Raw genomic sequence first — 18607 nt, 5'->3', positions numbered from 1 at the left:
TTGTTTCCGGTGTTCCCGGCAATCCTTGGGTTCCTTGGCTTCTAGACACGCCATTCCAATCTCTGCCGTGTTGGTCACAAAGTCTTTTTTTTAAAAAAGTCTACTTGTCTTCAAGCGTTGTATCTGGAAAGCCTCAAACGCACAATGCGCATGTGCAAAGGATTCCGTTAGGGAAGGAGTTGGAGGGAGGCGGGGCCCTACTCTAGCCTTTCCTCCCCGCTCCGCCCCTCGGACGGCGCACTGCGTATGACGTCACGCGAAGCTTGTACTTCCGCTTCCGGTTACTCACGTTTCTCTTTCTTCCTGTCCCGCTGGAATGATGGCGTCCCGCAAGGAAGGCACCGGCTCGGCCACCACTTCTTCCAGCTCCGCCACCGGTGCGGCAGGGAAAGGCAAGGGCAAAGGCGGGGCCGGAGATTCGGCCGTGAAGCAAGTGCAGATAGACGGCCTGGTGAGTGGGGTGCCGTCTTCCCGGGCCCACGCGGGGAGCCCAGTTCCCAGCCGGGTCCCGTCTGGAGCGCTCCCCGGCAGCCTCCCCTCTGGGCTAAGTGAGGCTGGGCCAAGGGTTTCCCTGAAAATCCTCCTCTTTCGTCTCCACGTTTGGTTTGGCAGGCGCTACAGCTTTCTCTGCCGTCTGACGGGGGAATTGAGGGCCGAGAAAGGGGACCGAGGCTAGGGGTGTGTGTGACAGATGCTTGGGGTCTTGTTTTGAGGTGCTCGGGGGAGAGGACTTGGAGAAAAACTTTTCTGGGAGACAAGTAGGTTACCCCTGGGTGTCGAGAAGGATCTAGGAATCGGGGGCTATTGGAAGGGGAGAGTAGGGTAAACTTTTCTTCAGTCTGCTTTTTATACTTTTATAAAAAGTATGTGAAAGTCCAGATCTTGGTAACTGCCTTTCTGAAATGTTTTCAGTGACTTTGCAATGAGTTCAAGGCCCACCAAGATGTCCTTGCTTTTGTGTTTAGGTTTAATTCCTAGTATTTCCAAACTTCCTAGGAACTGTCCATTCTAGCCACACAGAACTGTTTGGTAAGCCTGATGTTTAATATTATTTGTTCCTGACATCTTGATAGTGGCCACGACCTATTTTTTTTCTTATATTCTTGAACCTTTTCTTTCCTACCTTTGGTCTTATTTATCAATTCCTCTGTTTCTTTAATATTACCTTTCCCTTAATGTCTTAACATTTTCAAGACATTCCCATGGTAAAATGTTCAGCTCTGTCTCTTAGCATTGTGTTCCATTCTTAATCCCCATATTTTTCCTCTTGAAGTCAATGGTTAAAAATTGTCTCTATTAGCAGTCTTCCACTGTTTCTTTAAGTCACTGCTTTTAGAATCTGCCACCACCAATTTCCTAAGTCTTTAAAAATATAACGGATAACATTAGCAAAGAAGTGTAAAAAGGAAATCAAAATGTCATACATGCAAAATAGTGTCTATAATACATCTATAATAATAAAAGCGTAATGTGCTGATTAGACCGGACATCCTCCCTGACATCCTTCCGGATGTCCTTTCGAACGACATTCCGGATGAAGCTGGGGCTGCGAGGGAAGCCTGGGTCCCGGGTGCCAGAGGGAAGCTGGTGCGGGCAGCCAGGGGAAGGAAGGCCTACTCTTGCACAAATTTCGTACATCGAGCCTCTAGTAATTTGAATAATCACAAAATATATATTCACTCACCTGCTATTCAGCCTCAGAAACAGAACATTGCAAATATCTTTGAAGCTCCTTTTCATTTCATCCTTTTCTCCTATCCCTTCTCCCCACCCTATTATCACTACAATATTGTGATCTTTGATTCAGTAATTTTTTTAGTAGCTTCACTACACAAGTATTCCTAAACATTTTGTTTAGTTTTGCCTGTTTATATTAACACATATGAATGAATTAAATCATAGTATGTTTTTCTGTGTCATACACACACACACACACACACACACACACACACATATATATATTACACCATGATTGAGATTAGTCCATTCTAGAGTAATTGCAATTCATTCATTTTCATTGCTATACAGCATTTCATTGTATGGATATAACAAATTTCTTTATCTGACTGTTAATGAATAACTACATGGCTTTTTTCCTTGTGTGAAATGGTATCTCCATTTAATTGTCCATTCTGTTAGACTTGTCAATATGTCTTTTACTGTACCCTGCACAGAATTAGTGCTCAGCACATCTTTTTGGGATGGAGGAGTGGATCTTCATTGTAGTCAAGTGGTCTCATTGTTCCTAGACAAGATCAAGCTAATTCTTCTGTTGAACTTATATAAAACCTACTTTGTGCTCCCAAACCACTTTGAATCTTATCTTTCTTATCTATACTAATAAAAGGGTAATATGCTAATTAGACTGGGAGACCTTCCAGGAGAACTTCTGGACGTTCTTCTGGACAAAGCCATGGTGGTGGGGCCAAGGTAGAGGTGGTTAGAGGCCAAGAGGGGAGGGCAGTTGTGGGTGATCAGGCCAGGATGGGACAACAGTTTTGGGTGATCAGGCCAATGGTGGGGGCCATTGGGGGTGAGCAGACCAGCAGGGGGGCCAGCTGGGGGTGAGCAGGCCATCAGTGGGGGTCAGTTGGGGGTGATCAGGACAGTGAGGGGGGCAGTTTGGAGTGAGCAGGCCAGCAGGGAGGCAATTGGGGGTGAGCAGGCCAGTGGGGAGGGAAGGTGGGGTAAGCAGGCCAGCAGGGGGGGCAGTCGGGGGCAAGCAGAGTGGCACAGGGGGCAGTTGGGGGTGATCAGGCTGGTGGGGGGGGCATCTGGGGGCAAGCAGGCCGGCGGCGAGGGGCAGTTGGAAGCGAGCAGGCTGGCAGTCAGAGTGGTTAAGGGCAATCAGGCAGGCAGGCAGGTGAGCGGTTAGGAACCAGCAGTCCCGGATTGTGAGAGGGATGTCCAACTGCCGGTTTAGGCCTAATCCCTGTAAACTGGCAGTAGGACATCCTTCGAGGGGTCCCAGATTGGAGAGGGTGCAGGCTGAGCTGAGGGATACTCCCCCCCCCCCCCCAATGCATGAATTTCATGCACTGGGCCACTAGTGTGCATTATACTTACGATACTTATAAAATATGGTCCATGGACCAGCAAGACAAGCAGATTGGCCTTGGGTAGCTTGTTAGAAGGGTAGAAATAAAATATCTCAGAATCTCAGGCCCCTCTCCTGACCTAGTGTATCAGATGATTTATAGCATATTAATGTTTGAAAAGTACTGCTGTGGTCCACATTGATCTTTTCCTTTCTCTGAACTTTTTATGATGATGGCTTGTATTCATCTTGGCATATGATCATACACTGTTAATTAATGGTTTACTGTTTATGTATTTTTCCTTTGTCACTGAGATGGTAATCTGAAGGCTAAAGTGTAAAACATTTGTGTCTTACATAGTTCCAGTGCTTAAAATCTATTACCTTTAAAAAAAAAATGTTTGTGTTGATTTTTAGAGAGAGGAAGGGAGAGGAAGAGATAGAAGCATCATGATGAGAATCATTGATTGGCTTCCTCCTGCACGCCCCCTACTGGGGATTGAGTCTGAAATCCTGGGCATGTGCCCTGACCAGGAATAGAACCGGTGACCTCTTGGTGCATGGGACAACATTCAACTAACTGAGCCATACCATCGGGCAAAATCTATTACCTTTTAAATGTTGTTTTCCCTTTTATGTAAAAAGTTGCCTTATTGTTTGAAATTATTAGCTACCTTATCCCTCCTTTATTGGAAGTAAGGTGGAGAATGTTACTAATAAATGAAAAAGTGAGAGTTATATATACTTCTTTTAAAAAATATGGTTTTGATTTCAGAAAGAGGGAGAGAGAATCATTGACTGGCTGCTTCCTGCATGCCCCCTACTGGGGATCAAGCCCACAACCCAGGCATGTATCTGACCAGAAGTCAAACCTTGATCTCCTGATTCACGGTCGATGCTCAACTGCTGAGCCAAACTGGCTGCCCTCCATATATTTTTTTTGTCATCAGATGTCAGCTCAGATGTCACCTCACAGGGACCTTCTGACTAATCTAAAGTGTCCTTCCTCATCAGTTCACTGACCCTTCTTATATCACTATTTACTTGTTGCTTGTTTGTATTCTCACACTAAAATATCAACTTCCTGAGAGCAGGACCAACGCCAGATTTGTTCACTACAACTTTTACAAGTGTCTAGAACATTGACCAACACGTAGAAAGCACTCAAATATTGTGAATCAATTATTACAGTCCCGTGGTACAGAAATATTCTTGAAAATGAATCGTGAGGAAACTGGTTCAGTAAATGCTAGTGTGTTGGTGAGAAAAGAGCACGCGAGTGAGGCTAGAAGACCAGTTAGCCTTACAAACTTGCTCATAGTTCTTTGTCTTTTTAGGTGTCATTGTTGTTATAAGTAAGAAAAATCACTGCCCTGACCGGTCTGGCTCAGTGGATAGAGCGTCAGCCCGTGGACTGAAGGGTCCCAGGTTCGATTCCGGTCAAGGGCATGTACCTTGGTTGCGGGCACATCCCCAGTAGGGGGTGTGCAGGAGGCAGCTGATGGATGTTTCTCTCTCTCATCGATGTTTCTAACTCTATTCCTCTCTGTAAAAAATCAATAAAATAAATTTAAAAAAATAAAGAAAAATCACTAATGTTACTTAAGCATCTGCTGTTTACAAGACCCTGTGTAGGCAAGTTTGATTAGGTTATATCTGATCCTGTGATAGCTTTGGGGGTAGATGTTATCTCTGCCCTACTTACCTGATGGTTATTAAGCTCTAATGAGAAAATGTTGATCAAAGTGTTTTGTGAACAAATGAATAATTAAGATTTATAAAGGGCTTATATGAGGCTATGATATGTATCACTATTTTGTGTGTGTGTGTGTGTGTGTGTGTGTGTGTGTGTGTGAGTGAAACAATATGAAGTTACAGAGTCTAGATAACAGCTTGTTAACCTCTATGAAATGGAAGCTCTTGTTCAAATTCTGGTCTTACATAGAAAATGGTTTGGCCTTTTACCATTTTAACAAAAATAAAAATTGTATGGCTCTTGGCTCCTTCCTTCATTTTCTGACTTTAGTGGAGAATAAGTTACTTTACATGTGTGAATAGTTCAGTGGGATAACTTGAAACTCAACATCAATTTTTACATTTTAGCCATTTTAAGTTTGAATCTTTCTGAACTGTATTACATAACTTTCTGCCCCTATAGCCAGAAAATATTGAACACAGCTTAGCCATGTTTTGATGCCTTAGTATTATCATTAAGAACATAGTTTATTGACCCATGCTGGACAAGGTCCTCAAGAATATATGAGAAAGCTAATATCATAATCTTAGTATGTAATTGTCATATTTATAGCTAAAAGAAATCAATCCTTACTAATAAAAGCCTAAGTGGTTGTCACGCCATGATGCCCTCATGCCGTCGTCACAAGATGGCTGAGCGCACAGTGGGCATGCGCAGGTGGTTGGGGCTGGGCTTGGCACTGCATGCGCGGCATGGAGCCTGCCTGGGAGTCCCGCCTCCTCCCAGCTCTGCGTGGCGAGGCCTGCCTGCGGGTCCTGCCTCCTTCCGGCTCCGCACGGCGAGGCCTGCGTGGGGGTCTTGGGGGTCCCGGCTCCACCCTACCTCTTTGGGACAATCCATCGAGGAGCCCTGGATGGGTGGGGCCTACCTCTTTGGGGCGATCAATTGCAGGGCTCCCACACTGTGACAGGGCACAGGCCAGGCTGGGGGGACTCCCCCCCCAGGGCATGAATTTCGTGCACTGGGCCTCTAGTTTAGTAAATAATCTCAAGTTGGAAAAAGGCAACATTTAGTCTCTGGGTCACACAGGTTAAGATATTGGGAAAACATTGAGGAAAACAGAAGGTATATTAAGGGAAGTTAGGGAGGAAGAATTAGTAGGTATTCCTAATGTAGTTTCCTAACTAAGTCCATCTGACTTTTCCATCTCAGTATACTTCCAATATTTGGATAAATCCTGCAGATATTCTGGCCATTGTTCCTTTTCCTTAAGGTCAGAGGGCTTACTGAAATTGAAATCTATTGCCTTTAACAACTTTTTTCTGACAGTGCCTCCTGTGTTCATGGCATGTACAGTAGTGATGACAAACTGCTAGTGTTGTTTCTTGTAGCTGTCTTGGGATAATTTAAGGAGCCTAGCATACACAGCATTTCTCATGAAGGAGATGATTGAATTAGTGTCCCTGGGCCTCAGTTTATTCTGCTTGATAATTTTATTATAAAAATTTTTATTGTTGAAAACATTACATATGTCTGCTTTTTTTGCACATTGATCCCTTCTAGCCTACTCTGCCCCATCTTCTGCTTTAATATGAGGATAATGCATTGCCTTCTTACTGTAATCCTATATAATAAAAGAGTAATATGCAAATTGACCGTACCTCTGCTACACCCACCAGCCAATCGGGCGAGTATGCAAATTAACCCAACCAAGTTGTCTGTGGCCATGGAGCTAGCAGGGGGCTTGGGTTTCCCTGGCAATGAAGGAAGCCAAGCTTCCCGCACACCCTGGCCGGTCCTGGACTCCACTCAGGGCTACAAAGCTTCAATTATAGAAGATAGATAAATCACAGACACCAGGGCCTCCGCTTGGGTCTCTGAGGGGCATGGCCAGCCTGCAAACCACCACAGGCCCTTCACTCAGGCCGCCCCATGCCCCAAGGGAACCCCCACCCTGATCTGGGATACTCTTCAGGGCAAACCAGCCGGCACCCACCCTTGCACCAGGCCTCTGTCCTATCTAATAAAGGAGTAATATGCAAATTGACCATCACTCCAACACACAAGATGGCTGCCCTCATGTGGACACAAGATGGCCAGCAGGGGAGGGACCAGGTCTGCAAGGGAGGGCAGTTGTGGGCGATCAGGCCAGCAGGGGAGGGCAGTTGGGAGGGACCAGGCCTGCAAGGGAGGGCAGTTGTGGGCGATCAAGCCTGCAGGGTAGGGCAGTTAGGGGTGACCAGGCTGGCAGAGGAGGGAAGTTGGGGGCGACCAGGCCTGCAGGGAAGGGCAGTTGCGGGGGAGCCAGGCCTGCAAGGGAGGGCAGTTGTGGGCGATCAAGCCTGCAGGGGAGGGCAGTTAGGGGTGACCAGGCTGGCAGAGGAGGGAAGTTGGGGGCAACCGGGCCTGCAGGGAAGGGCAGATGGGGGAGGGGTGACCCAGGCCTGCAGGGGAGAGGAGTTGGGGGAGACCAGGCCTACAGGGGAGGGCAGTTGGGGGAGACCAGGCCTGCAGGGGAGGGCAGTTAGGAGTGACCAGGCCTGCAGGGGAAGGCAGTTAGGGGTGACCAGGCCTGCAGGGGAAGGCAGTTAGGGGTGACCAGGCCTGCAGGGGAAGGCAGTTAGGGGTGACCAGGCCTGCAGGGGAGCAGTTAGTCATCAATCAGGCTGGCAGGGAAGTGGTTAGGGGGTGATCAGGCTGGCAGGCAGAAACGGTTAGGGGCAATCAGGAAGGCAGGCAGGCGAGCAGTTGGGAGCCAGCAGTCCTGGATTGTGAGAGGGATCCCAGATTGGAGAGGGTGCAGGCTGGGCTGAGGCCCCCCCCTCCCCCGTGCACGAATTTCGTGCACCGGGACTCTAGTAAATATATATAATTTCCTAATGATGTTTAAGCATTGTCGATAATAGTTCTAGTTGTTGGTATGGATTTTAATATTGGTATTAGTTATAGTGGGATTCCAAACTGGATGCTTTGCCAAGTAAATGGAATATAAAGAAAAATTTTAACTTGAGTTGTTGCAACATGCCTGGCCTAGCTGAAATGGCATACAGTTCTCTTCACATGCCTACTCTCTGACATTAAAGGGCGGGGGTGCACAGTTAGGATACATCAGACTGTTGGCTTCTTATCTTTTGATTTCTTGTCACTTTTGACTTCAACTAGTTTCTATAAAATTATAACTTCTCATCTTCTTTTATACCCAGGATTTCATGTGTTTGGCTGAGCAACTCTAGGTGTTTTAAACCTTGGCAGCATTTTCTGGATTTTTAGCTCAGTTCTAGCCCCAGTATTGGGGAGAAAAGCCTCTACAGAGCATTGGGCTTTGAAGAGGGTTTTGCCAGTTCTTATTTTTGTGGTCAAATATTCTCACTTTTACTCTACCAACTCTACCTTGGTTTCTCTGATGAGAGCTTCTGATTTCAGCACTTAGATGAAAATTTAGATGCATTTGCTTTTCTCTTGTAAATTAGTTTACAAGTTTGTTTTTGTAAAATATTGAAAGTATGGTACTTGGATATTACTTAATTTGGCAATATATGAAAAAATATACTCCAAGGCAAAATATACTAAAAGCTGTAGTTTTTCTCATAAGCTTCTATTTGTAGATCATTCTATAAAATGGTTATATCCTGTAAAGATTAAGATTTAATAGCAAAGTACAGTATAATTTACACATCCATCTCTTTGATAGCAAACTGTATTGTTCCATTAAACCTGAAAGGGCTGAAATGGATACTGCTTTGTGCCAGAATAGTGTTCTGTATTTTTTTTTTAATGTTGGTACCAAGCCCAAGCATATAAGAAAAATAAAAAATTGATTCAGCAAAATAATGGTAACTCAGTATTAATTTGGTCAAAATACAAAACTTTTTGACTCTTTGAGTCTAAATATCAGCTGTATTTTGGCATACAATTTTAAGATTTATATTCCCCCTAAATAGTACCTAAATGTCAAGGGTATAAAACAAAAACAGCCCTAGCTGATTTGGCTCAGTTGATAGAGCTTTGGCCTGTGGACTGAAGGGTCCGAAGTTCTATTCCAATCAAGGGCACATGCCCAGGTTGTGGGCTCGATCCCCAGGAGGCCGGGGCGGGGCGGGGGGGGGGGCGGTCGGGGGGCGTGCAGGAGACAGCTGATCAATGATTCCCTCTCATCATTGATGTTTCTTTCTCTCCCTTTCCCTTCATCTCTGAAATCAACAGAAATATATTAAAAACAAAAACACAAAACCAGTATACATTATTTGTAAGCCAAGTTTGGAAAAATCACAAAAAAAAAAACCACACAATGATAATTAGCTAGATTATAAGCTCATAACATGAGGTTGGTTAGCACCATTAAGATTTTGGGGTTTACTTTTCTAGTGTTTTTCCTATGCTTTAGTAAATACCCAGAATTGAAGTTAGCAGGTTAAAGGTTATGCATTTTCTTAAGTATCTTGCCAACTTGTTCTCCAGAATAGTTGTATATATGGTTCAGTTCACGCCCCCCACTACAGAGTATTGGAGTGCTGTGCTATTTCTTGGCACTGAAAATTGTGATTTTCAAAAATCTTTGTCTTTATTTTTAAAATTAAGCAGGCTTGTTAGTATGCTTATTAAAGTGATTCAGTTCAGTAAATATTTCTTGTCTGTTAGTGATAACACCAAGTTACCCAGACTTCTGGTATCGTCTTTGATTTTTCCTTAGTTTTCCTTGGATTCTCTTAAGGTCACTTATATTTTAATCTTATAACTGTATTGTCTGTACTCTTCATTTCTTGCTTTCCTTTCTGGTTTCAAAATGTTTTTATTTGCATATTTTTAAAAAATTGTGCATACCAATAATTAAAAGGATTTTAACCAAAAGAAAACGGCATTCTGGTTACTCTGCATTCTACAGCCTGTAGGACATCTTGGACCAGCTTGATTTTTACTCTGGATTTCACTGTTGTCCCACCGAGCTTCTTCCTTCACCAACACATGAGCGCTGTTCCTTCTCTGCCAGCCGGACAGGCAAATGGAGAGGCAGGTGCCTCCTTCTTTGTCAGTAGTTCTCTGATGGGAAAAGGGGCAGCTCAGTCATTTAAACTTGATGGAACCTCTTTGCATTTTACAAAGTTAAGCAGTTAAAAGAAGAAGGCAATACTTGTGGAACGTACAGTGCATATTGATGGTATGTGTACGATTTTCCTGCTTGCTTCTCCTGTTCAGTCATTTCTTTTGAAGGCAGTGGGGTTTTTTCTCTTGCATTTCTGTCTTCTTCACTTTTGACTTATCAGATTTCTCAGTCTCAGCCATATCAAGTTTGTCAGACATGGTTGCAGAAGTGGAGTGAGGCTGAGAATGAAAGGAGTCCGATCTGCTCAGTGGCTGCTGCCAAACCTTGGTCTCTTTCCTGAACTATTGGAAAGGCCTCATGTGACTGGCTGGCCTTACAGATTCCATTTTGTACTTGACCATCACACAATACTGCTGAGTAAATAATCATATTAAAAGGACAATTGTAGTCCTAGAATGCAAAAACCTGTTGGAAATACCCACTACACAAAACCAAAGTTTATAGCTTAAGATCCTCTTTACCTTTTGCTTTTAGTTGCCAAGAGATGGCTGTAGGTACTGTTTTCAAGTTTGGTTTAAGGGTAGTCTTTAAAACAATTAAAACCAAGATTTTTTTTCCCTTTGGCTAGAAGAAAACCCCTGTTTTAAATTTGTGCAGATATGCCTAATCTTCAATTTTGTTTCGAACGACCTCATTGGCGAGGGGGAGAATTTCCCCCTCTACTCTGTTTTAGTTCTTCTAGACTAATTAGTTCTGGACTAATAATAAAACTAATTAATTCTGGACTAGTAATAAAACTAAAAATAAAGCAAGACAAGCTAAATAGAAAAACTGATTTAATACATGTGCACGGGAGAATTATAATATGATGCTCAGATCATAAAATGAGGCTCAAAGAAGTGATTGAACCAGGCACCTTTTAATATTTTTTAGACAAAGAAACAATTTGTGAAGAATTCATAGGACAAAAAAGTTAATGCTCCTGCGAAAGGAATCTAAGCAAGATTTGGGTATTAGTGAGAAGTCTGAACAAAGTTTGGGCTTGGGTGGTAAATTAATAAAGTGTTTATAGAAGATCTTTGGCTCTGGATCTCTTAGCTCTAGTGATAAGGGTGTCTCTCAGCCCTCCTGGAGCAGGGAGGGCACCTTTCACAGGGGAGATTTATTTCTTGCACTCACGGAGACAGTGGAGGTTCAAGGTGCTTCTGTCACTGGCTGCTTGTCAAGTAACTTTAATTCAAAGTAATCAATATGCCATTATGGGACATTTTGGGGTGGCCTGTCTCAAGCCCATCATCTTCTACAGGAGAAAGAAGGTGAGTAATCACTTCCTGCATTACTGTGGCATACTTCTTATACTGAAAAACTAAAGCCCTTTTAATTATTAAACCTATTTAATGAAACAGCCATTACACTGGATACACATGGTACATAAATCAAAAGGCAAAAAAGAGTACGTAGTGAAAACTTTCATTTCTGTCTTCAACCACCGTCTTCTCAGAGGCAGCCATGTTACTCTTTAATATTTCCTTCTGGACCTGTTTTAGGAAGCACTACTTCCTGTTAAGGAAGCAGAAAAAACACACACAAAACCCAAATCACTGAAAGGCCTTCTAATTATGCAGTGGTCCATGCTTTTTTGGTGTGTGTGAGGTTGGGGGTGGGCCAAATGGGTGAAGGGAGGCAAAGCTACAAACTTTCAGTTATAAAATAAGTTTTGGGGATCTAATATACTATCGTTAATATTGTAAAGCATATTTGAAAGTTGAAAGAGATCTTAAAAGTTCTTACCACAAGAGAAAATATTGTAACTATATGATCACTTACATGAAGTATCTAAAGAAGTCAAACTCATAGAGATAGAAAGTAGAAGGGTAGTTGCCGGGGAAATGACGAGTATTGATGGGTATATACTTTCAATATTTCAGGATTAAAGTTCTAGAGATCTGTTGCACAACAGTGTGAATATACTTAATACTACTGAACTGTACACAATAATTCTTGAGATGGTAAATTTTATGTTATGGTTTTAAAAAAAAGCGCTTACATATATAAACTTGATTTTACAAAGATTAGAGATTTCCAACCAAATTTTTTTGTCTCCTACTAAAAGGAGTTCCGATGGAAGCATGTTTCTAGTTGTTGTGTGAGTTTACTCACATTTCTAGAGTACTGTGTGTTTGGTTGTGTGTACCTGGGTGCATGTATATGTTAAGTGAAAAAAAAAGAGAGAAATAATATAGGAGGAGTGGGCCTGGATCACCTGGCTGTTCTCGCTAGGGTTTGCTAGAGTGTCAGGGGCTGGCAGAGGGTGGTGAGGGGCAGTTGGGGACTGCCAGACCATGCTGAGGGGAGCATGCGGCAGGTGTGGGGGACACGCGCACCATTGTCAGCGGTCTTCATAGGTGCCTGCTCTGTCAGGATGGGAGAACTGCCCTGCACCTTCCACCTGGGGCTGCTGTAGGTCTTGGTGTGCCCGCTCTCCGAGAAGCCACTCAGATATCCATGCTTCTGAATTTAATGAACTAGATGTGTTAGGAAGAAGACAGCTAGCTCATAATAGTGTTGACATTTTTTTGTTTTCTTTGATGGAGGAAAGAAATTTTGTTCCAGCTAAGCCTTTTTAGCACTCTTTTTACTTTAGAAAACTACTTTCTAGCTACGTGTGTGAAAATTTGCAGGTTGTTTATGTTGAGTTGTTAAAGTAAAAACTTAATGTTATGAATTGCACATCATTATCAGTTAACATGTAATTGTTTTAATTGCGATTATACATTTGTATGTTTGATTGCATCATTGTAGTTTGTCATGACTGATTTTTATGATGAGAGCAGTGCTATTTTGTTGAATTTCTTGAGGCTACATTGCCTTTCTCCCCGTTTTCCAGCAATTATTAGTTGATTTAACTTTAAAACTGTGGACTATCAGTGAGCATTAGATCCAAGAGAATAATAATGAAATATGCTCTTTCAACTGAAATATTGAAGAAGTGATATTGATTAAGTGTATTGGAGCATTATAACTAATCCCATATGTGTCAGAGCAAAATATCTTTTTCCCCCCATTGAAGTTCCTTAAAATTCTTTCACATCAAAACTTAACAGCAATGATTTAAATCCTGTTTATTATTTGACTTAGCCAGTTATGAAATGGAACCCCAATCCCACTCGAGCCATAAAATGTGTTAAATTTAAGGCTATTGCTGCTTTCTGCTTTTTGAATTTACATTTTGGCAATAACTACCTTCTTTGTTCAGTGTTAGAAGAAATGATCTAGGCTTAACCAAATAAGAAAACTGCCAAGTTCACAGACCAGTCATTGAAAGATGCCAGAATTAAATGAAAGTCTAGATATTGATTTTACAGAACATGCTAAGGGGAGATTCTGTGACATTACAGTTTCTTTGAGACTAAAATTCTTTTACAGTAATAGCTGTTCTTTGATGGTGATTGATGTGAGAAATTCAGGCTGTGGACCTTACCTCCCAGAATCTATAAAACTGGAATAAAGCCTGCTAGGAATCATGCATCCTCCCCTTTCCTCTTCTCCAACTGGCCAGCAACTGGTGTACTTTCGGGTTTGTCATTTTATTTCTGACTTTTAAGAATCTTTGGAGTAGATCTAATCTTTATTTTTAGCAAGGATAATGATGTTTATAAGGAAACATACACATATTTGAAAATACATATACATACATACAAACACATGTACACACAAATATTTTGAATAAATCAGTTTAATCTCACTTTTGACTTTTTAATACAGATTTTTAAAATGTTGTCCTAAATCCCTATAGGTCGATATGACTAATAAATTTTAACAAAAATGTAAGTTGGTGTCAGGTGGTTGATTTTTAATAAGCATTTAACAAGTTACATCCTTTGAGGAATAGACTCTGAACGTTGTGGGGAGACAAGTCTCAGTGCCATATGTTGCACATTCTAGTCACTCACTAAATATTTGTTGGATAGATGGTTGGATGAATGAAGGAGGTTAGTTGGAATATTTATTCTAATAATAGTAGTTGTAACTTTTTACTGAGAATTTAATATGCATTGTGTACTTTGGGCGTATTACTTTTTAATCCTTGCAATAATGTTATAGGTAGTTACTGACTGACTTATCTCTATAGGATTTTCATACCTATTTTAGCTAATTGCATATTCCTCTAACTAACCAGAGTCTAATAATATTTAATAGGATCATATCTAAAATACTATTGTGATCACAAAATACTTGATTTTCTTTTTTATTAGTTTTAGTGGTAAAATGTTTTAATAGTTTCAGCATTTCTTCATCTGTGAGTTTTTTTAAAAAGATGAACAAGTAAGAGTCAGTATTTGCTAGGTGCACCATACAGGTTGCAATCTATGAGCATTCTCAATGAACTCAGCTTGATAAAGGAAGGCTAAAAATGATAGATGGTATTATACAATATAAAATTACTTTGTCCCTAATAATTTTATTGGTTTTCAACATCCTTTTTATGTGTATTTCAAGGATGGTGGGAAACCTGCTTCTTTTCCTGGTGAAGATTTATTATCATCAGTTTGCACAAAGTTTGAGTTCATAGTTTGCTGATGTATAATTGGTTTATGTTAGGCTTCTCTTAAACAGATCTCTCTGCTTGTTAAAAACCAATCTATATTCCCCTGATAGTGTGTACATATACATATTTTATGGTAATTTGTATATATGTGCGCAGTAGCAAATTTGAATAGTTGAAGAGTAACCATATCAACAAGAGATAAGAATTTAAAGTCAGCAGGGGCTCAGGCTTGCAGTGTGTGGATTTTCTCTTTTTGTCGTCTTTTCAGAGCTACTTATTCAGCTCATATTTTTTTTAACATACCCAAAAGAATATGCTAAAATCAAGATACAGCCACACCATGCTGTCAACTCAGTAGGAATGTCAAAAAAGGAAATTATATTAATTTGTTCTTTGTGAAATTCCATGCAGTAAATTGCAGTGATTGCTGTATTTAAAAATCTTTTCTTTTAATTTTTTTCTTTATCTAGTGTTTTTTGAATTAAAAACAAATACATGCTTACTATAACTAAGTAAATAATACAAAGGTTCATAAAAGAAAAAGTATGTCCTTCCACACCATTCTTTTACACAAAAACATAAAAACATAACTGCATGTATATAATAGGTTCTTATTACTATTAATTTTTAAAGCCATTTCTAATCCCTTTCATGGGCCTCTTTGGGAATCTGATGAATGCAACAAACCTCCCTCTCTTCCTCACCCAGGAAATGCCCTTACGTACATAGACACATAATATTGCATATGATTTTAAGAGGTTCTTAGAACTTTTCAAGCTCATCTGTGGCCTTCAGGTTTGAATGTTCGCTTTTAGTACTTATACACTTTGAGTATACTTGTTCATGTAGAACTTTGGGTAATGTGAATTGTTCCTTTTAACCATATCATTTTAGTGGGGGAGGGTTAAACATTTATTTTCTAGTGAATTAATTTTATATAGCAGGTTTTTCTAGGTAACTGAAATGATCCATTAATTATGTAGTTACATTAAATTTTAAAATACATTAAAATAATAGAAAATTCTAAATGTTATACTTTGATTTCTAAAAAACGATACAATTTAACTTGATAACCGAGGCCTATTATAAGCTTGTTATTATAAATTTGTGTAATATATATAGATATAATATTATACATAATGTAGAAACTTAACCTAGTTCCTTATAGTATTTCCAGGGATCTTTGAACTCTGAAATTGAGAATGAGATTGGGATTGGTTACACATATAAATTATTCCTTCATTAGACAGACTAAAGTGTGGGCAGTCTTTTAGAGTTAAGTATTTGTACACAAAAAAATCCACTCATCTAAAAGTACATTATGATGCACTTTAAGAGTTGTAAATAATTGTATAATTGCTACCACATCAAGATATAAAATAAAAGAGTCGCCTCACCCTAAAGAGTGTGCCCTTTGGTTAGTATCCTCCCTTTTACCTTGGTCTCAGGCCACCACTTAGCAGTTTTGCCTTTTCTAGAATTCCATATAAATGAAATCATAGTAGGTAGCATTTTGTTTGACTTCTTTCACTTAGTACAATGTTGAGATTTTATTCCTGTCATTGTATTGGTATTTTGTTCTTTTTATTACTGAGTAGTATTCCATAGAATGAGTATACTGCAGTTCGTTTATCTGTCTACATTTGATAGACTCTTGGATTACTTTCCATTTTTGCTATTATGAATAATGCTACTATGAACATTTGTGAATATCTCTGTGTTTGGATATGTTATTTCTCTTGGGTAAATTCCTAGGAATAGGAATTTGGATTATGCAGTAAGTTTATATTTAACTGTAAGCTATTGAAATGATTGTTTTCTTCCTTTTCATCAACAGTTTTCATGGAGCTCTAGCTTTTTGGAAGAATCTCAGTTTTCACTTGCTCGACTTAGGCAAGTTCAAAACCCCATCTCCAGACCCAGGACAGAGATTGGGTTGCAATCCAGCTCCTAGCTCTTGGGGATTATATCTATGTGAGATGTTCCGTTGTGCAGTGCTGCATCAACTCACAGGGTTAATGCTTGGGTAGTTTCCTCTTCTAGCTTGGTTGATTCTCTGTTTAAACATTTTAAAAATACAGTTTATTCAACATTTCTACAGGTACACAGGCGTAGACAAGGTTAAAGTACTTCAAATTGTCATTTTTCAAAGCCTGAAGGTTTCATGTGTATTTCTTAAGTAGTTGACTTTTAACCCTGAACTTTTCTTTGACCTTTAAGAGAGTTAAATTCTTTTACCTTTATTAGAAGAATTTTGGGTGGTAGCTTATAAAATTTGCCAGGTAAAGATTGACCCTGTCACTCTTTAGACGTATTATTGCTGATTAAAAGCCATGGTAAACCTTTCCTGAAAGGACTTTATATAGTGTTATTAATACACACACACACACACACACACACTAGTGTCCCCGTTGCAGGAAAAATTCTGCAATAGGGTTTCCTGCTGCACTCTACCCCGCCCTGCCTGCTCTCCTCCCTTGTCCCCGCCTTCTCCGCCAGCCCCCCTGCTTTTCTCCCTTTTCCGCCAGCCCGCCCTCTCTTCTTCCTTCTCCCCTGGCCCCACCTCCGCTCCTCCCTTCTCCCCCGGCCCCGTCTGCGCTCCTCCCTTCTCCCCCGCCCCGCCTGCGCTCCTCCCTTCTCCCCCGCCCCGCCTTCTCCGCCAGCCCCCCTGCTTTTCTTTCTTCTCCCCCAGCCCCGCCTCCGCTCCTCCCTTCTCCTCCCCCCGGCTTGCTTGCTTCTCCGCAGCTTTGCTCCCTTCTGCAGCTCTTGGCTTCTTTCTACGCTGTCTTGATATGCAAATTAGCCGCCATCTTTGTTGGGGTAGTTTGCATACTCGTCCTGATTGGTTGGTGGGCGTGGCTTGGTTGGTGGGCGTGGCTTGGACGTAGCGAAGGTGCGGTCAATTTGCATATTTGTCTATTATTAGGTAGGAGATATATATGTATATATATATATATTGTTTCATAATTCATCAACAAAAATTATGTAAAATTGCTAGTCTTGAATTAGGTAATGATATCTTAAGACATAATTGTTTCTGCCAGTAGATTGGGTTTATTATTTATGTACCAGTGCTTTTGGTTAAAACATGAAATGTACTACTCCCCATCTTAGTGTTCATCCATCCCTAGGCCTCCTTGTTCCCTTAAAGTATAACTTGTGTACTTTATGAAATGCAGATACGAGTATATTTGTTTAAACTGTTACTTAAAATCCATAGTTGGCAAATAATTTCTTCACCAGGCCTTTATAGGCTGACCCCCTGTTCTTTAGTTCTCTGCTCAGTTGTTATCTCAGAGAGAGGCCTTCTCCCATCATGCTCCTAATGGTTACTTCCCTTGCATTCTCCTTTTTAGTTTTCTTCATATCACTTTTCACAGTCTGTAATCACATTAATTTTCATAATTGCCATTCTAGAATAGTGGTTCTTAAAGTGAGAGAATTCCCCAACATTCTTAGAGAGGGTGTCTGAGGTGAAAACTTTTTATGGTAATATTTAAACATTGTCATTTTTACTCATTCTTTGGTCAGTGTTTAATAGAGGTTTCCAGATGCTACATGATGTGTGATATAAAAGATTGAATGCAGAAGTAGATGAGAATCCACTTGTCTTTTATTAGAAACTAGTAGGCCTGTGCACGGATCCACGCGCCAGTAGGTCGCTGCCACCCTCCTGTAGCTCTTCTCCCACTGCCCTGCCCTCCTGTAGCTCTCCGCCTGCTGCCCAGCCCTCCTGTGGTTCTTCCCGCCCCCCTCCCCCCAATAGTGTGTTGCCCTGCCCCCTCCTATAGCTCTCCAAAGCCGGATTGTACCTTGCTGACCCACCTTCCTGCTGATCCGTGATCTGGTCGTGATGCGCTTGGTCGCTGCACCTCAGGACGTAATGGCTAATTAGCATATTCCTCTCTTTATTATATAGGACTAGAGGCCTGGTGCACGAAATTCGTACATGGAGGGAGGGAAAGGGGGGTGTCCCTCAGCCCAGCCTGCACCCTCTCCAATATGGGACCCCTTTGGGGGATGTCTGACTGCCCGTTTAGGGCCTAAACGGGCGGTTGGACATCCCTCTCACAATCCAGGACTGCTGGCTCCCAACTGCTCACCTGCCTCTGCCTGATTGCCCCTAACCGCTTCTGTCTGCCAGCCTGATCACCCCCTAACCACTCCCCTGCCAGCCTGATTGATGCCTAACTGCTCCCCAGCTGGCCCGATTGCCCCTAACTGCTCTCCCCTGCCGGCCTGGTCACCCATAACTGCCCTCCCTTGCCAGTCTGGTTGCCCCTA

The 18607-nt window shown here is 41.5% G+C and overlaps 1 protein-coding gene across 1 annotated transcript in view; it reads left to right on the top strand.

The window, feature by feature from the left end:
- The first annotated feature begins 291 nt into the window (after positions 1–291).
- Positions 292–18607, top strand: part of EIF3H (eukaryotic translation initiation factor 3 subunit H) — a 96559-nt gene continuing 78243 nt past the window's right edge. Inside the window, exon 1 of the mRNA XM_079796036.1 lies at positions 292–451. Within this exon, the coding sequence (XP_079652162.1) occupies positions 317–451 (135 nt within the window). The 5' untranslated portion in view covers positions 292–316. The remainder of the gene's footprint in view (positions 452–18607) is intronic.

Source organism: Cnephaeus nilssonii (assembly GCF_951640355.1).
Source record: "Cnephaeus nilssonii genome assembly, chromosome: 18".
NCBI classification, from domain to species: domain Eukaryota; kingdom Metazoa; phylum Chordata; class Mammalia; order Chiroptera; family Vespertilionidae; genus Cnephaeus; species Cnephaeus nilssonii.
This window is presented reverse-complemented; position numbering and strand designations above follow the sequence as displayed.